This window comes from Rattus norvegicus, chromosome 1 (assembly GCF_036323735.1).
Source record: "Rattus norvegicus strain BN/NHsdMcwi chromosome 1, GRCr8, whole genome shotgun sequence".
Lineage (NCBI taxonomy): Eukaryota > Metazoa > Chordata > Mammalia > Rodentia > Muridae > Rattus > Rattus norvegicus.
The window spans coordinates 256,168,428-256,196,241 of NC_086019.1; the positions used below are offsets into that span (position 1 = coordinate 256,168,428).

At 51.9% G+C, this 27,814-nt stretch overlaps 1 protein-coding gene across 4 annotated transcripts in view; it reads right to left on the bottom strand.

The window, feature by feature from the left end:
* Window positions 1-27,814, bottom strand: part of Sh3pxd2a (SH3 and PX domains 2A) — a 206,130-nt gene that overhangs the window by 73,437 nt on the left and 104,879 nt on the right. For all 4 annotated transcript variants that reach the window (NM_001415946.1, NM_001107606.2, XM_006231514.5 and 1 more), the window contains 1 exon segment: window positions 9,229-9,257. In NM_001415946.1, the coding sequence (NP_001402875.1) occupies window positions 9,229-9,257 (29 nt within the window).

A 27,814-nucleotide genomic window follows, 5' to 3' on the forward strand; every position in this document is an offset into this window, starting at 1 on the left:
AGAAGCTGACGCTGCCTCAAGAAGACACACTCACGAGGCACAGGCCAGAGGAGGGTGCCAGGAGGATGTTGGTCATGTTCACAAAACAGCTTGGGTCTTCCACGTGGACCAGGACCTGGAAATTGCTTTGGTAGTGGGAAGCCTACATCTTCCAAGGCTTCCTCTCCAGACCCATCTCTCGCATGCTCCCCCTCCCCCACCCCGTCTCCTTTCCTCCCACTTCCCATCCATCAAGCAGGGTACCCAGGCTCACACCCTGAGGCTCATGCCAGCTTCAGAGGGCCTTTCTCCAGCCTCCCTTCCGCAGGCGACAGCTCTCCTACTCTGGCTGGTCTGCCTACACAGATCTCTGACAGCACCCTTCCTTGGCAGCAGAGCTGGGCACTCCGTGGGAGGAAAGCCAACGAATGCTTCAAAGAGGCAGAAGCCAGCGCTCTGCAGGAACATGACTGATGTAGCACTAACCCTGGGAAAAGCAGACCTCCAAGGCCTCACCCTCCAAGGCCTGCTGGCTCTGCTACACTATAGCCTTCCTCACACTTCACTGGGCTCCATCAACCTCCAGAGTCAGCAGGAAACCAAGTTCTGTCCAACCTTCAAGTGGCCACTTTTAGCTACCTCATGTATAAAAGAAGAATGAGGGCTGGCAAGATGGACCAGCAGGTGAAGGTGCTTGCCACCGACGCTGCCGACCTAAGTTCCATTCCTGAAAACCACAGTGAAAGAGGAAAAATCACTTCCATAAATTATGCTCTGACCTTCACATAAATGTGTCTGAGCATGTGCATGCGTGCGCGCGCACACACACACGTAAATAAACATAAAAATATATATTTTTAAAAAGTGTTCTGGGTGATGGTGATACACGCCATTAATTCCAGCACTTGGGAGGCAGACATAGGTGGCGTTCGAGGGCCAGCCTGGTCTACAGAATGAGTTCAGAACAGCCAGGATTATACAGAGAAACTCTGTCTGGAAAAAAAACAAAACTAAACCAAAACAAACAAACAAGACAGACAAAAAGTTGGGCCTAGCTTTTCTGGATAGATAAGTTTTTATAATAGCTTAGTACTTACGGGTAAGTCTTACTATTAGAAAAATAGACTTTATTCAAAACTGAACTTAGGAGGTTAGGGAGGCAGCTAGGTAGTTAAAGAGAACTTGCTGCTCTTTTAGAGAACCTGGTACATTAGTTTAGTACGTACATTGTGATTCACAGCCATCTACACTCCAGTTCCAAGAGACCTAACATCTTCTTCTGGCCTCACCAGGCATCAGGTATACACGTGGTAAAACCTAGACATATATGTAGGCAAAACATTGACAAATATAGTAATTTAAAAGCATAAATACGTAAACTTAAAAAATAAATAAAGGGCTAGAGAGATGGCTCAGCAGTTAAGAGCACTGACCGCTCTTCCAGAGGTCATGAGTTCAAATCCTAGCAACCACATGGTGGCTCACAACCATCTGTAATGAGATCTGATGCCCTCTTCTGGTGTGTCTGAAGACAACTACAGTGTGCTCATATATATAACATAAATAAATCTTAAAATAAATAAATAAATAGAAACTAAATGGAGCCAGGCACGTTGGCTCATATCTCTAATCCTGTATTGGAGAGGCTGCCGTGAGTTCAAGACCAGCCAGGGTTACAGAGCAAGGCTGTCTCAAAAAATACAAGGCAAGGGGCCAGGCAGATGGCTGGGTGCATAAGATATTTGCCACCAAGTCTGATGACCTGGGCTTGATTCCGGAGAACCAACTGGAACATGTTGTCCTCTGACCTCTTTATATATATCACACATGCCCCTGCACACAATAGTAAGTATTTCAAATGTGTGATGTCTTTATCTACTTTCAAGCATTTTACAATACTTTATAAAATTAAAAGTTTTAATTTTATAAAAATTTTAAAAATATTAAAAATTAAAAATATTTTAGAAATTTAAAGAATGACTAAAAACAACAACAACAAAAAAAAAAAAACAGAAACAAAAACCAGAAACAAAGCAACAAAGCCACCCAACCTCATAGCCAGGTCTAGAGATACGGGGCTGCCCTGTGTTATTCGGGAGGCTAGAGCACTGGGCTTGAGAACTGGCCCAGCAGTTAAGGCCCCTGCTACTCTCGCAGAGGGCCTGCGTTCGGTTCTCACATCCACACCGGACAGCGCACACTCACCTGTAACTGCAGCTCCAAGGATCTCACGCACATCTGGCCTCCGCAGGCCCAACATGTGTGTGGCATTTACTTGGTGTCCATCCTGGATAGGGTAGGAGCCTACACCAGCACCCTCTCCTGGAGGATCATGGGTATATCTCTGCGGCCTCCCGCACCCTATTTTGTGGCACAAAGCTGGCATTCTGGGTCAGAACGTAAACTCCTTTGGGGCTCAAAAAGTGGAAATAAATACTATAATTGAATCTTTTTACTCTCAGGTTAAAGATAAGGTCAACTCCTCCCCTCCTTGAGCCTCTGGTAAACAATAAACAGTAAGTAAACAAAAAATTGCCAACAGCAAAGTTCAGGAAAGGCTGAGCTGAGGTCTGAATTCTACTTAGCGTGTCAGATGCCAAACCCTAAACTCTCAACTCCAACAACAACAGAACCACATCAGCGCTGATCTCATTAACTGGGCCCAGGAAGACCGTTTAATGGTCTCGGAGATGGAGAGCAGGCTGAGCTCACAGCTTTTCTAAGTATAAACAGGACTTCATCAGGAACATCAACACTTGCCCAAGAGGACAATCTTGCAATACTCTTGAGCAACCTCGTTTGCATTTAAACTGGAGCGCTGGGTGGGAAGGAGCACCAGGTTCATCTCTGCCCGGCAAGTGGCACACTTGGAAGTCAAGGTCCCAGAGGCTCCACGGGCCACTGTGCCCCCTAGCGGCAACTCTCAGGACTCCTCAAGCATCTTTCTTGGGAGCCGTGGGAACTTGACCGGAAGCCCTGCTACCCGGCTCCTTGCCCTCACAGGACTCTTGGAGGAATGCCTGCCCGCCATAAGCAGCTACCACAACTACTTCTGGTTCACCCAGTCCCTCCCGAGAGCGCTTCTGCTGTTGCTACTCCAACAGGTGTGATGCTCAGCAGACCCGCTGGAGAGGCCACCAGCTCCCACACGTGCAGCCATTTTTCACGAGGCATCTTTGTGGTGGCGGCTGAAGCCTATCCTCAGTGGATGTTAAGTAAGTGGAATCGTCCAGCACTGGGGTGGTGGTGAGGGACACCAGCGCTGAGAAGCTGTGAAGCTGGAAAGCTCCAGGGCAGACCTGAGACTCCCTGAAGACCCACATGTGTGGGTGGACAGCAGTTCCAGGTTGTGTTTGGAGTCCACTGTTTTCAGGACTACCCTAGGGGTTCAGGCTGGGCTAGACAGCCCTGCTGGGGTGTAAACCAGTTCCTTACAATAGCCCGCATACCCTGGTCCCTTCTCTCCCTATGAGGCTCAGGCTGGCCTTGAACTCAGCTTGTTGAGTGCCAAGGTTACATCAAGCCTTTACACCAAACCTCTTACTATTTGTCTGCTGATGCTTCTGTTTCTCCAGCTGAGCATGAGGGCTCCAGGTGAAGGCCCGTGTCCAAGGTCACAGGACTGAAAAACCAAGGACTTGAGGCAGGGGACTCGAATGTGCTGGTCAGTTTTGGTCAACTTAAAACAAACCGGAGTCATATGGAAGAGGTAACCTTAATTGAGAAGATGCCGTTATCAGACGGGCCAGTGGGGCATTTTGCTGATTGATAGCTGACATGCACAGAGCTGCCCCTGAGCAGGTAGTTGTATAAACCACAAGCCGGGAGAGCCACGGAGAGCAAGCCAGCAAGCAGCACTCCTCCACGGCCTCTGCCTCAGTTCCTCCTGGGGTTCCTGCTCTGAGAGTAATTGCGCCTTAAGCCTGGAAGTCACATAAACCCTTTCCTCGCCTAGCTGCCGCTTATTCAGAATGTTTTTATCATAGTCTTAGAGAGCAAACCAGGATTCCGACGCCCAGACCCTCTCAAAGCCCTGACTGAATCGTCGAATCCACCCAGGGTGATGCTGGGGTCCACCATCTCACCTCTGCCCGCTCTGCAGAGCTCCAATCACCAGCCAGAAAACCAATCCAAATCACATCCCTCTGTCTCCAACACATCTCTTTAGCGTCCCTCGGTGCTGTACCGCCTCCGCCTCCTCCCCTCTGCTAAACCCTGCCCCGCCCCACTTCCATATCCTCTCCCACGCTGGCCTGCTCATCCTCTTCCCTGCCATAGTTCTGCCTGAGCAGTTGACCCCCCTACCCCCCACTCCCCAACCCCACCCCCGCTCTCAGAGGCCCTGGGCCATCGCCTGTGCTGTGCACTTGGTCAACCATCAACTCCCCCTCTGTCACACAGCGCCTTTCATAGGAGAGCTCATCACTGCAAACTTTTCTGTAACGTCAACGTGTATACAGTGCCTGAATACAGCTGGTGCTCAATAAGGTCATATAACTGATTTCCAAACAAGCCGTGATGATTAGTCTTGCTCGCCCAGATTTCTGAGTGTACTCTCTCTGGATAACCAAAGCCTCCGGCTCTCTGCTCCCAACTCAGAAAAGTTCCTTCAACTTCCAATGCCCCCCCCCCCCAAGCCCAATGAGAAGCCCCCCCACCCACCCCGACTCTCACAGCGTGATCCAGGTACTCAGTCTCCAAATCACTCACCAAGTGAGCGGAGCGTGTAGGGCGCATGCCCTACAGCCGAGGTTTCAAGGTAGTGGAAGAAGGGCAGGAAGCAAGAACAGGTACCAAGCAACTAATTAGGGGGTCATCGACGGGGAGGAGACTGTAAACAACAAAGAGTGAGCCAGCCACCGGGAGGAAGATTATCCCAGGTCGAGGGAACATCAAGTACAAAGGCCGCTAAAGGAATGAGCGTGACGTCAGAGAAGCAGACGATGACCGAGCAGTGGAACAGGTTCGACCTGGTGGGAATGTGTGCGGGGGCAGAGCCCGGGTCAGAAAGGCTGCGGGGGTCAATTATGCAGGGCTCTGAAGCCCAAAAAAAAAAAAAAAAAAAAAGAAGAAGTTGTTCTTTAGGGCAGCGTGGAAGTCCCCCGGGGAATTTCAGCAGGGTTGGAATGTACTTTAACAGTGCCCCCTAGTGGTGCTGCCGGGAATGGCAACAACAGGAGTAAAGGTGGAAGCCCTGGGGGCTTCTTGGGAGGCTGAGGGATTCGGAAGTGGAAGGCTTCTGACTGGCATGATAGTGGGCACAGGCAGAAGTGAGTAGATCAGGAGGGCCAGCTGATAGGCAGAAGGAAGGGAGGGCCCAAAGATGGCTTGTAGCCGTTAGGCAGAAGGTACCAGGTCCTGGCATGGAAAGATCTAGAAAGAAAAAAAGATGCAGGAAAGTTCAGGCCACACCCCTTCTCTGTCAAATGTCACCACTGGTCGTGCCCCCTCCACCAGGCTGTATGCCATATGACACTGTTCTTCCTCTGCTCTGCACAAGCCTTGTTTCTGATTTTTTTTGGGGTGGGGTGGGGAGAGGGTCTCATCAGCTACAGAAGCAGCTCTCACCTCACAGGAAAAAGGAGTTGGTTCATTTCAGAGCCCGATATGAGTAACCACAGCCTAAGGACAAAGATTCATGTTTCCCCCAAATAACGTGTTCCAAAGACCCAGCAATCTTGTTCATAGAAACAGGAGCAAAGAAAAGTCACAAAGTGGGCTGGAGAGATGGCTCAGCGGTTAAGAGCACTGACTGCTCTTCTGAGGTCCTGAGTTCAAATCCCAGTCAACCACACGGTGGCTCACAACCATCTGTAATGGGATCTGATGCCCTCTTCTGGTGTGCTTGAAGACAGCCACAATGTACTTATATATAATGAATAAAAGAAATCGTTTTTTAAAAAAGTCATATAGTGATATACTTTCAAACATATCGGGTACATCAGGTAGGCGGGCAGCAGCTGCCTGGAGAGGCAGAGTGGGATGGAGGCTCTGCTGTAGGCTTCAGAAAGTACCTGACAACATTCTTAACCCTTTGGTTGGTGGAAACTAGGATTCTGTTCATATATCCCAAATGATTTACTTAATGGTCACAAAAAGGTAATGCTGTATATGGGGGGGGCAATAAACAGCTATGGATGAAACTAAACATGAATCGAGATGATTAGGCACTGGACTTGCAACATCCCAACTCTCCACACCACTGTCGCTCTCATCCGACCATCATAGCTTCTTTCTCAGACTTCGAGAAATAATTCAGAGTCTCATGTAACCAAGGCTGGTTATTTTATGGCCAAGGATGCCTTTGAACGTCTGATCCTCCTGCCTAGAGTTCCCGAGTGGCCAGGTTTCAGGTACAGTCTGCTAGACTGGGTTTACCAGGTCCTGGGGATTAAACCCAACAATTCATGCATGCCGAGTCAGCACTCTGACTTGAGCCCTGCTTCAGAAGTTCTAAGCTCCAGCAGGGGCACAATGACATGACCTGCTTGCCTGAGCACGAGACAGAGGAAACCTGGACCCTGTGGCCAGACCGCTTCTAGAAAAGTGTCAGCAAGGATCTTCCGCAGAGGTGCCACTTTGGAACTAGGCCAGAAAGCAGACAAGAGACAGCATTCACCTCCCGGGTGGGTGTGAGCAACCCTGGGCAACTTCACTGAGCAGTGGGAGTGAGCCCTAAACCTAGACTCTGATTCTGCATGTGCCCGGAGCTGTCGGGGGTTTCTCTTTGCAGTGTGGCAGAGCAGAACGTGAAGAAACACATGTGATGATCTGGGCACAGTGTGCTCACTGATTAACAGGAGCTGGTGCCTCAGGAATGCCTTCTCGGCTGCAGGAGACAATCTAGTCACACTCACACACTAACCCATCTAGTCTTCATTACTGCCTTGTAGGTGTGTGTGAGCGCTCTCCGGGGAAACGGGCCAACACGATGTGCACATAGAGAAAAAAGAGGATTTATTTTAGAAGTTGGCTCACGTGACTGTGGAGACTTGGTGGGTACACAGTCTGTGTGAGGAGGGAGCAGGCAGGAGCCTGGGAACGAGCTGCAGACAAGTCCAAAGGCAGATCTCCTGTTGACAAGGGTGTGTGTGTGTGTGTGTGTGTGTTTTCTATTAAGGGCTTCAATTGATTGGATAAGGCCCACCCATTTTAGAGAGGGTAATTGAATTTATTCAGGGTTGACTGACTTAAATGTTAATTTCATTAAACAACATCTTGCAGAAACATACAATTTAAGGCCTGACCAAACATCTGGGCAAGATGGCCCACCGAAGGACTTAGGAAGATAGCTATCTGAAGAGGAAAACCTCACCAACACAGTGCATGCAAATACCCCTAACTTACAAAAGGCTGAATAGGTTGAGAGGAAGCCCATCTCCCACAAGTCGCAGGGGAAGAGCCTGGCTCTGAACGCCCACTGCCTGGCTCCAGCCTGGCACTTTAACCACGACACTAAGTGGCCATTACCATAAGCATACCAATGTAAATTAAATTTCCTCATCTGTCTTTTTCCTGGATGGAGGTGGAAGGCAGTAAAACTGAGGCGGCATCCTGGGGAGGGCGTGGGGAGGGGCAGGACCCAACCTTAAACAGGCGGACCACAAGGACAATGGGTACCCATTAGTGCTATAGTATTTCTATATAATATAAATACATAGAATTATATATATAGATATATAGATATAGATATAGATATATTACTACATGGTGCTATGGTTTTATTATGTGCTGTTCTATGTTATGGGCTACACTGCACGAGGCAGGCATTATCAACATTATTGTTTCAAACACAATGAAGAGACTACAAGAAACTCTCTAAGCCAGGCAGGAAGCTGGAGTTCACCATTACCTAGCACGCTAGATTTGAACTTCAGACAATTGTGGCTGTCAGAGGCCCCCCTCCAGCGCAGTTCTCTTGGCTGGTGGTGTGGATGACGAAATTCTTTAGGCTCCTCACTCTCCTTTTCACAGAAGGAGATGCCCTTCTGCTTCCAGGCATAGCTGAGATACCCTGGCACAGCTGTCAGACATGCCTACACGCACATCTTTACCCTACATGCTTGAACAGGTTTCAGCCAACACACAGAGGACACTCAGCCTATGCACACAAAGGTGTAAGTAAATACAGGTACTGCCCAGTTATCAGCAGGACCACCCATGTCCTAGCAACCCAACACTTGGTCTCCCACACCCAAGGGCACAACTTTGTTCCTCCCAATAAGCTGGTAAGAGGGCATCTGTACTCACAGCACATCCAACCCTATATTTACAAGGACACAGAATACAATTACCTCAATTCCCACCCATCGCGGGCAGCACACAAGCCTCTACTTGGTCCACAGACCCCCGGCATTGAGACATAGGGCTCTTGATCTCATGCTATTGGACATATCCCCAAGAGTCAGACTCTTCAGAAGACCGTCATACAGAAAACACACATGCCCACCATGGATCGCTCCAACCCTGCACCCCAGAACTCACCCCACTAATTTTAAAAGATCACCCTCCCCTAAGTAACTCCACCCCACCCACACCCAGGCATGTGCCATTTGGGAGAGCCTCCCGCACCCATAAAGAATGTTCTGATCCTCTAGGGACAGCCTTGCTGTCAGAGGATAACCTCACTCTTGCTCTTGAGGAGGGCCTAGACCCACAGGGGACTGGGGACCCCCCTCCTACGTCTCTGCAAGACACGCGGCTGCAGCAGATCCCCCCCCCACACACACACATACACACACAACCCCGGAGTTCAAGCTCAGAGCTGGGGGAGGGTTCAGGTCTGAGGTATGGTGCAACAGACCTAAGTCTCTCAAGAGCGACCCCTTCTCAGTCCCTTTTCACTTTCCCACGCAAGACCCTGCATATCCACAAACTCTTCCACCGCAGCGCGAAGGACACATGGAAAAGCCACAGCAGTACCCAGCAGTGGCTCCTGCAGCTGGGGTGCAGGGTCCCGCTGAAGATGCTGCTGTGACTTCCGGCCCTTCCCGAGTCACCCCCTACCCCATGCACCCCACTCCCATCCAGGAGCCAGAGGGACTAAAATGGAGATTGCAGGTGTGAGTGGCAGAGAACTTAGAGGGTAAGGGTCAGGAAGGAGGTAATGGATGCATCCCCCAGCATACAGGACCATGGTGCCAGCAGGCCAGGCAGACATTCCCCCTCCCCCGAAAGTCCTGCGCAGGATCAGAGGGACGCGTGCCGGCAGCTGGTAGGTGAGAGAGAAAAGCGCCGAGACTCCCTTACCTGATTTCCTCTTGGAACTGCCATAGTCTCTGAAAAAGAAACAACAACAGATAGACATGGTTAGGACTGGCAGGGGTTCGGGGCTGCAGCTGTTGGGGCGCCCACCGGCGGGCTGCGCCGCTCCGGGTGCTTCTGCTCATGTGATGCCGCGGCCGGGCGAGCGGCGCGCTCCGCAGTTGCACGCACTGCGCGCTGCAATACCCGCCCGCCGCCCCGGCAGCCCGGCCTCCCTAGCAGCCCGGCCTCCCCGCCAGCGGCGCGATCATACTCCTCGCCCCGCCCTGCAGCTCCGCAGCCTGAACCCGAACCGCGCCCCAGCCCGCCCAAAAGGCTCGCCTTTCCATAATCCTCACTAGACCCGAGAGAGATAGCAGGAGGTTCAAGTGCGCTTGCTAAATAGGGAAACTGAGGCTACCAGAGGGTAGGTGATTGCCCACTCTCTGACCAGTGCTGAGCCTACTCTCACCCCTAGAACGCTCCCAGTATTTTGTATTGCTAGCCCAGTGGCATGTTCAGTCTCCTACAATTATTTTGTAAGACCCTTTGATTCAGTGGTGCCCTCTCCGACGTACCCAAGGCTCCCCGCAAGGCGTGCTAGCTGCTTTAAACCACTCCATCTTTTAGGACTGGCACAAGTGATGGGCAAATGTTGCTCGTAGGAACAATATTTAGCAAATGTAGTTCTTTTTCTTTAAAGGCTAAGACTGACACTGGGCGGGCATTCTGCTCTACGCAGGGGGGCCTAAGAATCGGAGAGTGGTAGGAATGGAGAATGAGCTTCTAGAGTGAGCATTGGGTTTAAATCGTGTCACTTAAAATAACTGTTGGTGACCTTAGGCATATAGCCCCTCCCAATCTCCATCTGCCCTGAACGGACAGCTTGCATTCTGTGGCTCTGCCCTCCAGGGCTCCCTTAGACCTAGACTCAGTCTCAGGCAGAGGCAGGCTCCCCAAGGCTGGCTGCTCCTGTACCCTCCATTCCCTCACCCTCCCTGCCCCCAGTCTCATGTATTCTTCAAATCTGAATTCTGTTAATGTCCAGGATACAGCACAGGGGCCAGCTTGGGACTTATCTGGAGACAAGAGGAATTGCCTTCCTGGTCCCTGAGGACAGAAGAAAATGCCACTTGCTACCCATTTTTGGCCAAGCAAATTAGCTAGCTGGACCTGCTCCATGGTGGAGGAGGGTCTCACTGGAGAAGGGCAGGCAGGCGGCCCATAGAGAGAGTCTCTCAGCCTAGAGGAGAGAGATTGGGTGCCTACACACCCAGGGATTCTGCCACTGCCCCACTCCATCTCCCAACATCTGGGCAGGTCTGGGAGGCTGCACTTCCTGTTTGGTGTTGAGACAAAGTTTCACTATGTAGTCCAGGCTGGCCTTGAACGTGTGCTTGCTTCTGCCTCCTGGGTACTGTGATGACTGGCATGTGCGCCCCCTTCTTGTCCAGCCTGAGAGCCCCACTTTGCGGATGAGGCTCATCTACTGCCCAGCAGAGTGAGGAAGGGCTTGTGGTTCCTAAGTTCCTAGGAAGAATCAAATCTGGAGGGCCTGTGGGGCAGAGGTTGCCTTGTGCTGCCTCTTCAAAAATTAGGGAGGGTGGACCTCGGACTCGGTGGCCCAAGTTTGTTTCCTATCACTCGGAGGAGGGAGGGGTCTCATCCTGCTTCCCTTGCTGTGATAACTGCTTTTAGGTCAACTTGAAACAAAAAGGAGTCATCAAGAAAGCAGGAAGCCTCCGTGGAGAAAAAAATGCATCCTTAAGATCAAGCTGCTGGCCATCGAGCCTGTAGGGCACGTTCTTAATTAGTGGTTGATGGGGGAGGGGGAGAGACCCAGCCCACTGTGGGTGGAGCCATCCCCTGGGCTGGTTGTCCTGGCTTCTACAAGAAAGCACGCAGAGCTCGCTGTGAGAAGCAAGCCAGTGAGCAGCAGCCTCCATGGCCTCTGCATTAGCTCCTGCTTTTAAGGTTCCTGCCTGCCTGGAGTTCCTGTCCCAACTTTCTCCAGTGATGAACACTGATGTCGAAGTGTACGCCAGATAAAACCTTCCCACCCCAATTTGTACATGGTGTTTCATCACAGCAATAGTACCCGGACTAGGACACTTGCTGACGCAGAAGACAGACTGATGTTCAAATGTGGGGAGAATTCCCAGCAAGGAAAGGGTTATTAGGTGGTGGCCAAGGGGAGGGCAGGACATGGCTGGCAACGCAGAGGGCTTGTTGAGTTCTGGGACAATCCACTGGCCATTCCCAAAGCTGCCAGTGGCCAATCAGGAGTGGCTCCCTCAGTTCAATGGCTACCTTCTCCTGCCTGAGATTATCTTTGAACTGGTTAGCAGCCTGAGCTGGGAGGCAGGCAAGCTGTCCCCATGGGACAGGGGACAAGAATGAGGTATAAGTCATAAGTCTTGCATGCTTGGTGCTTTGTACCAACCACCACATTGGTGAGTCTCGGGCTGACCATTCAATAGAATCATCTAGAAAGCTGGCTAGAAACCCAGGGTGGAGCCGCCCAACCCTACTTGGTTCTCCGAGCTTCCAACGAGCTTCGTTAGGACTCTGGGGCTGGGCCGGGGTTACATAAGCAACCCAGCCACCCCTTCGGAATATTTGTTCTGAAGTAGGAGCAATGTGTTCAGACTTCCAGACAAAACCTCTAGCCTTGTCCTATGATCAGAGTCTGTAACCCTCTCCCCTCCCCCCAGGGCTCCTGGGTGTCCCTCCCTGTAGATGCTATGCTTCCTTCTTTCAGGGAGGAAGAGCAAGGATTAGAGATATTTCCTGGGCTGGAGAGATGGCTCAGTGGTTAAGAGCACCGACTGTTCTTCCTGAGGTCCTGAGTTCAAATCCCAGCAACCACATGGTGGCTCACAGCCATCTGTAATGAGATCTGATGCCCTCTTCTGGTGTGTCTGAAGACAGCTACAGTGTACTCATATATAATAAATAAATAAAATATTAGAGATATTTCCCTGTCCCACATCAGCCAATGAGTGGGTGTGGTTGGGTTGGGCCTTAAACTGGGAACCCTGGTTTAGCTCTGAGGCTACACACAAGCTCTACCCTCCTGGGGCTGACAACCCCAGTAGAAAAGGAGGCTGAGTCTTGGCAGTGGGGGCAGCCAGGTCGTAACTAATTGGTAGGGTGGTAGTTAGAGGGATCTATAAGGTGCCTGGTCCCCAGTCCGGGGGAGGCGCTGCCCTAGTAGGAAATCTTGAGGAGTTTCCGGTTGGGCACCTTTCAGCAAAGCCATTTTTAGCTGGTGAATATGCTGGGAAGCAGCTTAGGTATCTGGGACTCCCCCGTCCCTCACATACCAGGCAGGGTAGGAAACCGCAGGACTCTCCCACCTCAGGCACGCCCACTTCACTGCCCTTCAGACGGGACAGTGGGCACCCTCTGTTGGGGTCCTATCCCCCAAGGAGTCAAGTTCCCAACTCACCAATTTAAGATTGCAGTCTGGTACCTTGACTGTGCTCTATGACGCCCTGCTAGTCACAGTCCAGCTGCCTCTGACCGCCTGCTGAATCACTAAGTCCCAGGAGCCACCGGAAGGCTCAGAGGGAGGGCAGCATCTCCCTTTCTCGATGCCAGAAGCTAATGTAATTGTAAAGGACTCCCAGGCACCATCAGGCCGTCCAGCCTTTTAGCTGGCCCGGGTGACTAAGAAAGACAACAGGTACCAACTGCGCTAAGAAAATTGGAACGTGGGACTTGCGGGGAACAAACTGGGAAAACTGGGACTGGTGGTTCCCTGTGGTCCACAGGTTGGACCATAAGAGAAAAGGCCAAGATCTCCCTACAGTGCTCTGCTGTGTCTGCAAAAGGAGACACACTCTGCTGGGCCCTTCCTGGGGAGATGCAATGGGGTTTATGTGAGGCCAAAGCCTCTTTCCAAGCCTGGCTGTTTGCTGTGCTGGTGACCCTGAATCCTTCTCCACCCACAGGATGAGGACAGTCACCCAGGAGGATGGAGTTATACAGTGTTGTTGTACAAGACTGTTGTGAAAGGTCATGGAAGACAAACGACAGCCATCTTTGGCAGTTAAGCTCCGACTGTTTACATCCCTTATACAAGGGTGGGCAGGGTCATGAAACCCTCTGAGGGTACAGCTGTTCTGTCTCCTGCTCCATGCAACTCTGCCCCAAGTGCACATGGCCTGAGGGAGGGGCTTGAGTATATAGGCCCAGGAAGACTAGGGGAAGGAACTCCCATCTATGTGGCTCTGGGGAGAGCCATCGTCCCTGCTGGGTAAAAACTTTCTGGTGTGGCCTTTGAGGGAGAGCACCCACACTCCAGAAAGTAACCCCCCCCAACCTATGCTTTGTAAGGAAACCCGGTAGATGCGCTGGCTCCCTAGAGTGAACTCTGGTAGAGTCACGCCTTGAACTTGTCACCTGAACCTTAGGGATAGGGGTGTACAGGGCTATGTCTTCCCTCTGGGGAGTAATTTAAGCAGCAGGTGTGCTGGAAAAGGAATGGCCTTGTGATAGTGTCAACTGTCAACCTGATAGACTCAGTCGCCCAGGAGGCCAGCCTCCAGGCATACCTTTAAGCCGTTCTCCAGATGGCAAAGATTCTTTTAAACATGAGAGATGGTTCAGTAAGCAAAGGGGCTTGCTGCCAAGGCTGATGAACCAAGTTTGATTCCAGGGACTGATAAGTTGTCCTTACTTCGTATATATGCTATAGACACATTCATTCTCATTCTCATTCTCTCTCTCTCTCTCTCTCTCTCTCTCTCTCTCTCTCTCTCCCTCTCCCACCTCCCTCTTCCCCCTCCCCCACCACATTAAAATGTAATCAACAAGTGGTGGTGCATGCTGTAAGTTCGAGGCCAGTCTGCTCTGCAGAGACGCAGTAAGTTCCAAGACAGCCAGAGTGCAGCGTCAGCCATGGGTTGCGTCAGCTTCTCCCTCCACCTCCCATTTCATTTCTCTGGGTAAGGCCTGTGCTCTTCCCCTGGCATCCCATGAAGCAACCAGTGAAGAGGGAGAGGTTGGAGGATTTGCCTTTGTGTGTGTTAGCCACCTGCTTCTACACCTCACTCCCCTGATGGCTAGATCACCAACTTAACGCAGGCATGTCGGTGAGGGATTTCTTGGCCAGGCTTTGGAGAAATTATCTTGATTCGGTTAATTGAGGTAGAAGGACCTGACCAGTAGGAGCAGCACTGGGATCCCAGAATGAATAAAAGGTGTTTTTTTTTTTTTTTTTAATTTGGATGGTTATTTTATCATAGCCCAAAGAAGTATAAAACATTTCCTCTCCCTATACCTCACTCTTGGAGATCTCTAGCACTTGGTCTTCAGTGCCGAGAGGCAAGTGGAGCTGTGCTAATCCACTTTGTGGCTGGAGAGACGGAGGTTTTAAAGAAGAAAGTAGCTAGCCCGGGATGCAGAGGTTAGCCTGAGAGTCCTGACCCATAGTGCTCTAGTGCGACTGCATCATGGCCTGTAAGAACCAGACTGCAAAAAGAGGACATACCACCAGCAGGTCCTGGGCTCTTGTTGGGAAAGAGGGGTGGTCACCCTGGCCATCAGGGTTACCAGAGAGAGGAAGGAGCTGAGGCAGAAGGTGAAGTCAGGGAAGGGAGCTCCAGCAGTGGCTATGAGGAAGGATGCTATATCCTTGGCAGGTAGAATTCGGTGAGCAAGCAGAGCAGCCTGAAGCCTCCTTCCCCACCCTCCCTCCCATCACTGAGTCTTGGCACAGAGCTCAGACTCAAACTTTCACGCCCGTGTCCTTGCGCTGCTGTCTGCTGGCTGACTTTGGCGGCGTGGCCTGGGGTGCCCGTCTGCAGGTCTGCTGCTGCTACTCAGAACCGCTCAGGAGAAAGCAGGCTTGCTGACAGATGGCTGACTTGGGGTGACTTTGAGAGTTGGGACATAGGCGTTCCTTAGAATAGGGTGACTGGGGCAGATTGTATTGTATGGGACCTTGGCTGAGGACTTAATCTAGTCCAGGAGAGACCACGGTGATCTGGAACTGTCACCAACCCATGAGCATGCTGTAGGGTGCTGCTGTGGGACCTCAAGGCTTGGGAGGGCAGGCACCGGACAGCCTGGCTCATGGGTTTGTGGTGCAGGTGGAAGGAAGCTAACATTCTCAGACAGCCAATCCCAAGGGTCATAGGAGTGGTGATACTCCAGGAGGGGCTGAAGCGGGGCCCCCTGAAGGACAGAGGTCCCTTTGAATCCAAGGAGAGGAGAGAGAGAGGGGGAAGACTCTAGAAGCAGAGACAAGCAGCAGGTTCCAACAGAGGTAAAACTGGACAAACAGGCGAACTGTGGAGGGACAGGCTGGCTGTGACATCCAGGAGAGAGTAGGGGCCAAGCGGGCAGCGGTCTGAGTACAACTGGAGGAGAACTTCCGGGACTAGGAAAGGTAGACAGCTAGAAGATGGCAGAGAGGCTGTGCCCAGCGTGCCCTGAATCAACTACACTAGATCTGGGCTCTGTTCTGCCAGCAGGGTTGGCATGGCAGCTCGTCATGCTCAGCTGGGTACTGCAGGGCACAGCTGACTTCTCCACTTGGAAGACAGAGGCAAGGGGAATTAGGATGGAAAGAGGTTTTGGTTTTGTTTGTTTGTTTTAATTAATTAAAGAATGCTGGCGTGTTTTTGGAGACAGAATCTCGGGTAGGCCAGGCTGGCTTCAAACTCACCATGTGGTTGAGGATGATTTTGCTCCTGTCCGTGACTGCCAAGGACACCTACGATCCCCAGAAAAACTAATGCTCTGCCAATGACAAGCCTCTGTCTGTCAGTGAGCTCTGAACTGGCTATTGGTGGATCCCAACAGGCACTGTTAAAATGTAGAACAGACTAGAAACCGTCAGAAGTGTTTATGGTCAAGGTTGTTTTGTGAAATGTCAGATTCAGTAATCTGTCTGTCTGTCTGCCTGCCTGCCTGCCTGCCTAACTCCCGTATTGGGTTGTGATGTGAGATGTGTTCCCTAATTGACAGGGACATTTTTAAAAAATACTGACAAGTTCTCTGGGCTCCGAGTTGCCCATATCTAGAGGAGGGTTACTCCGAGGAGCTGACAGAGCTGCTGTGAGACTGGCTCTGCAGGAGACCCACGCAGAGAGAAGGAACACGTTCTTCTAGAAGCCAAGTGAGAGCATCCGAGAAAAGGGGGCCCCAGGTCAGCTGAGGTCTGCCGCTTTCTACTCCCACCCCCAACCCCCATAGCCTGGAGCTAGGTTTCTGTTCTGGCCTTTGAAAGCCTTCACACAGCATGGTCTCAAGAGGCAGTGACCGCCAGGCAAGACAGAGGGAGCCTGGATACCGTTCTGTGACCCCATTTGTGCCCCAATCTAAATGGCTGAACTGAGGGCTCTGTGTCCAGCGAGAATCTGGCCTTTCTCCGAAGGGCCTTCCTTTTCCAGGCTTCTGAGAATGGGTCCCATTGTGACCAAGTGGATGGTCCAGAGAGGCCAGATTCCTGTTCTGGGTGAAAAAGATGAATTCCTGGGGTTGAGGACAGGGTCTTGGGTCCTCCAGCCTGTGTCTAGAACGGCTGGATCCTACGACCATAGCAAACTTCAGAAGATACCCTTACACACACACACACACACACACACACACACACACACACACACACACACCACGGCGGGGGAGAGGGAAAGGGGGAGAAAAAGAAAGAGAGAGAGAGAGAGATTTTGCTCATTTCCTGAGAATCCCAGAGTCTCCACTGTTCTGTCAACAGAGAGAAGTTAAAACACTGTCTGTCTGCCTCCTCCGACTTGTCACCTCCTCCAACTTGTCTCACCATGGTGGGCACAGGCCCTGGATGTGTCTGAAGCTCAGGGATGACTCCATAATGCCTGGGCCTCAGAGCAATTACTGAGGAGGGAGAGTGGGTGGGCTCAAAGCCTGGTCCAGCTACCTGCCATGCTGGAGGTCCTTGAACCTTCTGTTACGGAGGGGCCAAAACAATTCCTGCTGTAAAACTCTGGGGTTAATTTGGGCAATGGGTAAAGCTCCTAGCATGATCTTAAGCATGTGGGAAAGATGCCAACTGGAGGCTTGGCTCGTAAGAGGGTTTAGAGCCAGAGTGTGGTTGGTGGCCCTTGCTCAAGAGAAGGGAGCCAACTTAGAGCATGAGGACAGATCTTGATTCTCACCTATGGCCTTCCAATGGGTCACTCCCAGTGGGAGAGTTGGGGGAGGGGAAAAGCCACAAAACAAAGCTCTAGCAAAGGGCGCAGGAGGGAGGTCTTCTGCTGGGCAGTAGGACCTGGTCCCATGCAGGGCACCTGACACCCTGCTGCCTTCTCTGCTTGGCCATAGGTGATTCACGGATTTCTGAAGGATGCTGAGAGTGTCAGCCACAAAATACAGCGATGGGGTTCAACTGTGAAGTCCCTGCAGAGCATGCCAAAGCGGCCAACCCTCCATGTTTGGAGGCTTTCTCTGTCTTTTTCACAGTCAGTTGCTTATCCCCCAATCCATCCATCACGTATCCTACATCCATCCATCCTCCGGCCCTCTTCCATTTCCCATCCATACTGCACTCTCTGCCCATTAATACCCATCCATCTCATCTACCAACCACCCATCCATCTTCCGTGCTTCATCTGTCACATATCCACTATCCATCCGACCTCCACTCATCTCTGAACCGGGAGGTTATTACAGACTTATCCCCACGCCTGAAGCAGGCACACAGCATACACTGTCCTGCCTTAAAGTGCACGCCATCTAGTTAGTAAGTGAAGACAAACATCCAAGGAAAGAAAACAGAACTCAGGTCGCAGTTGGGCACCATACAGCGCTGAGGAGAGTCTACTGTATAGGAATTCCCAGGGCAGGGAGGTCCGAGTGGCCTGGGGTGGTCAGGGAGGGCTGCTTAGAAGAGGTAGGTCCTGGGGTGAAAGCCCAAGAGAAAGTTAGAGCAGGGACAGGAGGAGAGTTGGGGGTGGAGGGATGCATGAATGCAGGGGGAGGGGGGACAAGAGGTGGGAGAGGGGGCAGGGGAAAGGATAGGAGGAGAGGGCGGGGCAGGGGCTAGGGCTAAGGCAGGGACAGGGGCAGGGGCTGGGGCTAGAACAGGGGCAGGGGCAGGGGCAGGGGCTGGGGCTAGAACAGGGGCAGGGGCAGGGGCTGGGGCTAGAACAGGGGCAGGGGCAGGGGCTGGGGCTAGAACAGGGGCAGGGGCAGGGGCAGGGGCTGGGGCTAGAATAGGGGCAGGGGCAGGGGCAGGGGCTGGGGCTAGAACAGGGGCAGGGGCAGGGGCAGGGGCTGGGGCTAGAACAGGGGCAGGGGCAGGGGCAGGGGTTGGGGCTGGGGCTAGAACAGGGGCAGGGGCAGGGGCAGGGGCAGGGGCAGGGGCAGGGGCAGGGGTAGGGGCAGGGGTAGGAAAGAATATAGACAGTGTGCCTGGGTCTCAACTCAGTCTGGTTTCTCTGTTTAGGAGACAGAGCAGGTAGGCAGAGGGTGCTTTTCTCAAGCTGCTCCAGGCATATCTGCAGACATTCTGGTCTGTGTGGTACAGTAGGACAGACATACAGGCCCACCGCCATGTGAGTGCTCATGAAGGATCCTTGGTTGTGGGCTACTAGCCCCTCAGCCCTGACCTGATCCAGTGCCTCAGCCTCCATTCGAAAGGTAGGAGGTAGGCAGTCCCCAAGCGTCCCCCAGATACTTGGGCCACCCGCGCTGCTCTGTCAGGGCCAGGACCCTGGGGGTTACATAATCGTTTCTCAGGAGGTCTTCGACCCCACATTACAAAGGCACAAGCACGAACTATGCAGAGATGCCAGGCCCCATGTTACCCACTTTACGGGGTCTTCAAGACAAGCTCTAGTCTCACTTTACTGCTGAATTCCAGACTCATTTTAGTGCTGTGGCTCAGAGAGGCCAGCTCATTCTCCTGGTGTTGCACAGCTAGTAACAAGGAAGCAGGACTGCAAACTAGGAGCTGTCTGTGCTTATGGCCATGAAGGGTACCTACGAAGCCTCTCTCTGGTGTGCCACACCTTCAACGCTCAGCCTCACAAAAGCTTCTTCCAGAAAGCCCTCTCAAGCTTTTGACCTCCAGGGACACAGCATACTCCAACTCTGCCTCCAATGCCTAGGGGTCCTTTAAATGGAGCTGCCCAGGAGATTTCTCTAGAAAGATGGTAGTGGTCTCTATTGGCACTATCCAAAACAGGGACCATTACCTACGATGGCCACTAAGCACCCCCACATGTGACTGCTACCTCAAATAACTGTGACAGAACTGGGTATGTCATGACAAACATCCCTAATCATGGACTTGGGAAGCTGAGACAGGAAGATTACCACAAGCTGAAGGCTGGCCTAGGTTACAAAATTAAGACATTGTATCACAATCACAACAACAACAACAACAACAAAATTACACACACACACACACACACACACACACACACACACACACACACACACCATGATACAGTGGGTCCTTCCATGGTTCAATTCACAGTGCCAAACCAAATCAAACCAAACCAAACCAAACCAAACCAAACCAAACCAAACCAAACCAAACCAAAAAGCCTGGAGAATTTTAATTTTATTTAAGACTCTACCTTAAATGAGGGAACACAATGGCTAGGGATTTCTTTACTGACCTCAGATCTTCCCTATAGCATATATGAAGCAGTTTTCTCCCAGATTAAAACATTTCATTCTGCAGAAAGGTTCTTTAAGACTGAATGTAAGCAACTCAAAGCTGCTTCAGGAAGTTCCTGAAACAGACCAGATTTACTAGGCCCCTTCCTCCATCCCCAAGAGTAAACAGTAAAGAGAGTTCTTCTTGGTCAAGCCAAGTTATAAACAGTAAGCAGAGATTGGCCAAGCAGCCTTGAAAGAAGCAGAGGCCAGGAGAGTTGTCTGGAAGAAGGTTTAGCCAACCAGATCAGCCAGAAAGCACACTCTCCAACCTGCTGAACGTTCACAGAGTGTGCGCTGTGCTCCACATTCCTAGCTTTGTGAGAGCTGTCGCCCTTGCTGGGGTGGGCTTTGGTGATCCATCTGTCTGTGAGTCATTTCTGCTCCGGTAAATAATCCCGCACCCACATTTCTGAGCCCAATAAAGTATGGAGTTAGCTGCCAGGCTCACCTCAATACAATCTTCCTTCCCTCCATCTGCATTGATGGTCACTGCACTGGCCTTATGGCTATTGTGGTGGAAACTTTCTAGGGGAGCCAAGATCCATAGGAAAACTGATAGCACCCTCTGGGACTGGCGGGGGTGGGAGGGCCAAGGGTGGGCACTGAGGGGAGACGAGGAGGTTGGGCTGCTAGAGAGGATGGATCTGGGAGGGATGTGGGAAAAGTAGCCAGGCTGAAGTGATACAGCATCTGCACAGATGGGATGAGGGTCTGGCTGTGTGGGTAAAGCACTCAGGCAAGACCAGAGGGCTGCTAGGTTGCAGAGTTGGGGACCCAAGACCCCGGGATATGGCTGCCCCTACTGCTTTCATAGTTCCCAGGAATCCCCTCTGCCGTGAGGCTGACAGGCCTCTTGAGGGCTCCTGGATCTGAGGGAACAGGGATGAATGAATGCCAAGTCTAGATGTCTTCAGTGTGTCAGGCCAAGAGGCGGACTTAATGAGGCAGCTCCACAAAGGGGCAGGCGGCTGCCACATTCCACACAGTGGGCTCAAAAGGCAGGCCAGGGGCTCACGGCCAAGGGCCTTTGTTGCGGGGGAAACTTGGGGATGTGCCTCCCCACGCCAGCCTAGAGACTTCCCAGTGGCCTACCAACCACAACCAACCAGTGTGTGACCACTTCTGACTGTATCCACCATGCGTAAAAGGCTTGCTGGGACTCTGATGCACCCCAAAGGCCAGTTCAGCACAGGGGTGACAAGACCTAGTTTTCAGGTTTGGCTTTGCCTGAATAGGCAATATTAGCCTTCTCTGTTCCAGGATTAGACTGGTTCTGTCTGCTTCCCTCAGGCTCTGGATCCTAGACAGGGGCAGGAATGGTGTATTCTATTAAACCACCCTCCCCTCCCACCAATAAACACTGCTTTCTCAAAGGCGGGAGGCAGGAGAAGAATCCCTCATTGGTGTCTCGATCACCAATCCCAGCACTGACAAGAGCCTTACATTTGTTAGATGTTTCACCATGTGGCTTTGAAACCTGTCTCTGACAGACAGGCCTAACTCCATCTCCCAAAGGCTCTCCAGGAGGCTGCTCCCCACCACGGCCTCCCCTGTATATGGGCCCCACGGGTTCTCCAAGGCTCCTGCCCTCCATGCCTGGATATCTGTTACAATGCTTCCTGCTCGGCCACTGTACCCAGGACACCAGCAGTTCAGCCCTCCTGGGCATCCCTGCCTCTTCGGGGCAGCGCCAACCTCGAGCCTTGAGGTAGTGCCTGTCTGGTCTCCACTAAGTCGGGGCCAACCTTCTTGGTAGCACCGATTAGATGCTCCACTCAATACTGTGTCTGCTGGGAAACTACTGGGTGTCAGGCTCAAGTGTCTCAGGTTCAAAAGGGCTCAGTCCTTGCCTCTGGGTAGCGGAGGACCTGGAGGTGGGAGCTGGGTGCCAAGGTGGCTGTGAAAGAGACGGGAAGGGAGGAGTGAGGGTAAGTCAGAGGGAGAGGAGAGAAGGAAGACAGGGCCTTGAGGTTAAAGCAGGGGAGGTGGGCTCCCCGGGAATAGGCCACTGGGAATAGTCAGAAAGTCGCCCTTGGCACAGTGGACAGTCAGTCACCCATGCCCAACTCACTCAGGCCTTTGGAACACCCCACAATTGCTGTATGCCACTGGGTTATATGTGGGCTGATGGGGGTGCTGGGTGCCCCTGTAGTAAGGCAAGCCTATAGCTGGAGCTTCTGACTCCTACAAAGCTGTCACTATCGTCGCTGGCTGCCTCCCTCCCTCTCTCCCTGCCAGTGCCATCTCCCAGATGTACTGCAAGAATGGGTATGGCGGACGGATGGTAAGCCGAGATAGATATCGCTCGGGGTTATTTGGTCTCAAGTGGTATGCACAATAAGTCCCTCTTGGTCACTAAATCTGGGCCCAGTGGTACACATACATGCAAAGTCATAAAGTAACGGGGTTACAGTTTTCAAGAAGAGTGGTAAAAATGTTCTGAAATTGGCAGCGAGAGCTGCACAGCTGGGATTGCGCCACTAGCTGTCACATCAGTGGTACCTAAGGCAGTTTGAAAGGCTGGACACAGCTCGGTGGTTGAGCACTTGCTAGCAGGGCAAGGTCCTGCCTTCCACACTCAGAACCATATGGAAACAGGTGGGTCTCCGGGAGCTCTGGAGGCCAGAGGGAAGTCTCCGGGATCACCCCTGGTGTCTCTATCGACAAGCACCTTGCAGTGGGAGTGGAGAGAAAGCCAATTGCCTCGACTGTAGGAGGTATTACCATCGAGGTAGGAGAATACGAGTAGTTAGACAGAACCGTTGCAGGTGGCTGTAATACTCAGTCTTACCACCAGGTGGCGAAAGATACACACAAATGTGAAGGGAGGCGCTGGTTCCAAGCAGCTCAAAGTTAGTTAAGTTTGTGCTCCAACTCCAACCTCAAGCACCTTACAGACCACTAAGGGAAGGGATCCTAGGGATTTCACAAGGCTTGTTCCTCACTTTGAGGTAGTGTTCGTTTGTTTATGTTTTCTGTTCTTAGAGCCATGAGACTTAAGTTGCTGTTATATACTTGGACCACTGTAATAGTCACCTGGTTTTGACAGGACCACAAGATGTCAGACCCAGGAGGAACTCTGAGACCCCAGATTCAGTCCCCATAGCTGATGCCGTGTTGATGTAGCCTTGCACACACCTCCTCTTAGAACACTCCCTAAGGCTCCTTTGGAGACGTGCATTTTCCTGAGGTTTACTGTGGACTCCATCTGGTCTGGGTGGCCCTCATCTGCTACCTGACTTGAGTAGCTGCCATCGCTCAGTCTCAGGTTGAATGCCTTCTCTTTATGGGAGCCTTTGACTATCTGACCAGGCTGGCCTGGCACTGTGGGTAGCCCTCAGCCTACACAACCACCTCTCCCTGCCCCACTGGATCAGTAGCTGCCATTGTTATAGGAGCCTTGAGGCTCAAACACTTCATAGGTGGAAGAGGAGCTTGGTTCCAGATAGCACCTGTGATGCTCTCACACCTTCCACAGGGTGAGCATTCCCCTGCACGCACCTTCCTCCCTCAGACTGTGAGAGTGTCCTTGCCAGGGACTAGGCTGTGACTCAGACATTGGCTCCTTGGCCTCACAGTATATGGTGTCATCAGAGAAGGCCTGTCATGGAGAGACTAAGGCCCTATTTTAAGTTCAGTTCTGACTTGGACTGTCCCTGAGAGGTCACCAACCAGGGGGTTACATATGGAGTTGCCAGCAATGGTAAGAATGAGCCTTTGGACTTTGAGGAGAAAGGGGGCTCACCAGTCCTGGGGGAGGGGGACACCTGTCCAGATGGAGATACCAGGGTGGGTGGGTGAGGCTTACTTGTCCTCCTGCAGTTGCCTGAGGGTACCTAGGCCTCAGGCATGAGATAGGGAGCATATGGGAATGACAGACACCCACACCCCAACTCCTCCCAAGGCTGGAGGATCAAGGGAGAACAGAAAGCACAATGAGAAAATACTAGGACCCCAGGCACCCCAATATTTTCACTACACTCTTGTTTAAGGGAGCCAGAAACCCTGTGTCAGCCCTGAGAACAGCCTTTCTGCCTGTCTCAAGCCCTTGGTGACCTTTGCTGGAGTTGTCAAGGCCAGACAAGAGCTTCTGAATCCTTGTTCCTCCTGTTGGCCTCTCCGGCATGACAGGCAGACACGGAAGCTCCGTTACTCAGTGCTGACAGGTTTCCTTTCGCACCCAGGTGGAACCAGGGACCGTGGCAGAGGTGGGCAGAATGTATTTACACGGAGTTCCATGCCCTTCCTCATCCAATCTCTCTTGGACCCACAGCCGCTAGGTCCAGCTCTTACCTGTTCCTATGAAGAGGCTCTCTGTGCATTAGCCAGTGGCCATGGATGGCTTGCTGCTGATGGATGAATAGTTGCCTCGATAGGGTCTAACCAGGACACAGCCCAGCATAAGGTGGGGTTGGCTCTCTACCCCAGTTCCTAAGCCAGAGACTGGCAGGCTGCCTAACCACCCAAGAGAAGAACCTGGACTGAGGCTCTGTGAGATGTCTCTGAATGCTACAGCTAGAGTCAGGTCCGTCCTCATTCATTAGTTTCCCATCTGTACAGGATGGGGAAAGGTACCTTCGGATCTGGGTACAAAATGAGAATGGGAGGTCTGAAGAGAATCGATCTACTAAGGGTCATAGCAGAGCTACATGTCCTGGCTGGATCACTACGCTTAACTCATTACAAGACTCGAACCTAGCTGTAGCCTTGAGTTGGCCCATGTTGTTTCTAGCATGTAGTAGGTGTTCATTAAATTCCTAGGCGTAAAGGAAGACTGCAGGAGGGACTCTCCATAGCCCTTGCTACCACCTCCCATTTCCACTCAGGGAGAGGTGAGGAAGAGTAAGGGAGAGCATGCTTCACAGGGCTTCTGTTGCTCTAATCAGCCCACGTATGGCTGGGCAACTTACATATGTTGTCAAGCCACTGCCATCGAGGTCGGGCTGCCAGCCACAGTGCGGCCTGGATTCTAACTAAAATGTCACAGGTAAAGCTGACTCCCTACCTTGCAAGCAGGTCTGGGGTTCCAGGGAGTTTGAGAATGTGGTGACCGGAAAAACAGTCACCTCAAACTCTCAGAAACCTGGCTGCACTGACAAGGTGCCCTTACACTGTCCCCCTGCCGGGTCTGAGGCAAGGCTCAAAGTTTCCTCTGTCCTAGACCACCTAGGAAATGGGAAAATGTAGTGATTGTCCCATCTGCTCCAGGGACTTCCCAGTTTTATCAGCTGGTCCTGGATGAACCACCACGGCCAAGCAGGAAGTGGGAGGGGCCTGGACCTCAGGAAGTGGGAGGATCCTGGGCTGTCTGCAGTGAGTCTTCGAAATGGTCCTTCCCCGTCCTACCTGCTCTCTATCTCCTTCCCCGGAAAGCCTTTTTCGTGCTTCCCAGGTATGCCATTTTACCCCTGAGACAGCCTGACCCTGTCCCCACATCCAGTGCTCTAACTCAACTGGACTGCAGCTGAAGATGGTTGCTCTGTGTGCCCGTTCCTGTGTCACAAGTACAGAGGGATGCTAGGGTATGTGCCAAGGGTGCTGGGGTTGGTGGTGGAGCCACGGCTGCTGGGGGCAGACTTGGCTTGGGCGAGGGACTTTCCAGCAACACTTTGGCCCCCGAGTCAGAAAGAAGCTGGCCCTCGAGGCAGGCTGGGGCAGGATGGTTCTGATTCTGCCTGGGCCTTACCACCACCCACTTGGAGTCTCTCTGAACATTGGGACATTGTTCTGGGCCTCAACAGAGAGCTCTGTGGCCCCGAGGCTGAAGAACAAAAACGAGTTTAGCAGGACTCTGCCTGTCCCATGAAATTTCAAGAATTTCATCAGGGCAGACTGGACAGGGAGGGATAAACAGAGACCAGGGCTCACTGCCTGAGGGGTCCCTACAGAAACCAAGGGAACAGGGTGTGCTGAGTCAGGGTGAACAGCCCTCTGGGACAGTGGACTATGTTTTCCTGTGGTGGGATGGGGGCACAGGCAATGCCCTCCACACCTGTCCAGCTTCATCCTGGCTGTCGGAATTGTCACCTCGGCATTCCCAGTATATCTAAACCGAATTCCCTCTAGTTTCAAGTGTAGGTTTTAATTTTTAAAGTTTTAAACATTGTCAAATCTTAAATATTTGTATTTGTGTGTGTGTGTGTGTGTGTGTGTGTGTGTGTGTGTGTGTGTGTGTGTGTGTCCTGGCACATGTGTGGAGCTTAGAGGACAACTTGCGGGAGTCAGGTCACCAGATCTGAGGGCAAGCACTGAGATGCCTTGCTGATCCACAGTTTTTCTCTTTCTTCTGGAGGCAGGGTCTCATGTAGCCCAGGCTGTCCCTGAGCTCTCTTTATAGCCATGTAAGGAGAATCAAACCTGCAGCTTCATGTAAGCCTGGCGAGCTGCGTGCCTAGTGACGAGGATGGCTCCTGATGTGAAGTTCCTCTCTCCCCACCCTGAGTCCACACAGACAGACCAAGAAGCACCATCATGAGACTCTCTTGCTCATTAACCTCTTTCGACTCTAAGGCAAAGGGCCTGGTCCAGGGAGGAGAGGTCTGACGAAGGCCTGCTCTCAGGCCTCTCAGGTAGCGTGCATGAGTTTTAAGATCTGACTACCCGCTTCCTGGCTGTGTGGTCTGGGCCTTTGGATTCACCATTTGCTAACTAGGATGACAGACTCTTCCTAAGGTGGCCCGAGACGTAAATGACAAAATAGCGCGTGGGGTACACAGGACGAGGCCAGCAAGGCAGACTCTCTCTTTCTGATCTCCTCTCTTATCAGGATACACATACACACACACACACACACACACACACACACACACACACACACACACACACACACACACACCTTTTTGTATGCTAGCATTCCAAGAACACAGCTACAGACAGAAATGTCAGTTAAATTCCGTTAGGTGGTAAGGCCTTAGGAGGTGATTAGGGCGTGAGAGGGAACCAACATGGATGGGACCAGTGTCTTCTAAGAGAGCCCAGATAGGGGGCTGGAGAGACAGCTCAGAGGTTAAGGGCACTGACTGTTCTTCCAGAGGATCTGGGTTCAATTCCCAGCACCCACATGGCGGCTCACAACCACCTGTAACTCCAGTTTCCAGACATCTGACACCCTTACGTGGACATATATGTAGGCAAAACTACCAGTGCACATAAAAGAACAGTAAGTGGAATAATAAGAAGGATAGAGACAGAGGACGAACACCCAGAGAGCTTTCTGTGGGATAAAAATGGCTGTGTAGGAAGCAGGAAGTAGTCTCATGTTCGCCTACTGGATCATTTTGCTGGCCTAAGGCCCCATCTCTTAACATTACTTAATATTACTGTGATACAGTTCCTGATACAGATGTGTGAGGCTGGGGCCGCTCACACTCTGTCAACAAGAGTCAGTGAGTAGGACACAACTGACCTCTTGTTAAGTTCTACAAAGAAACAGGAAGCAGTGGGGGTGCTGGGAGGTTCAGAGAAGGGAGGAAGGGAGGAAGGGAGGAAGGAAGGAAGTCCTTCCTCATGGAGAAGGAGGTGTGAGAGACTCTCTTGGGGGCTGCATGCCCCATGCCCAGAAGCAGCCATACAAAGGCCCTGTGGTGGTTTGAATGTTTGGCCCGGGGAGTAGCATTATTTGGAGGTGTGGCCTTGTTGGAGGAAGCGTGTCACTGTGGGCATGGGCTTTAAGACCATCCTAGCTGCTTGGAAGCCAGTCTAGATGCCTTCAGAATATCTGTCTGGACGCTGCCATGCTCCCGCCACAATGACAATGGACTGAACCTCTGAACCTGTAAGCCAGCCCCAATTAAATGATGTCCTATAAAACTTGCCATGGTCATGGTGTCTCTTAATAGCAGTAAAACCCTAAGGCAGGCCCTGAGTGTACATGGCCAGCAGGTTTGACTTTCCAGGGTGGAAAGAGGAAGATCATGGGCTATCAGAGGGAGGTGACAAC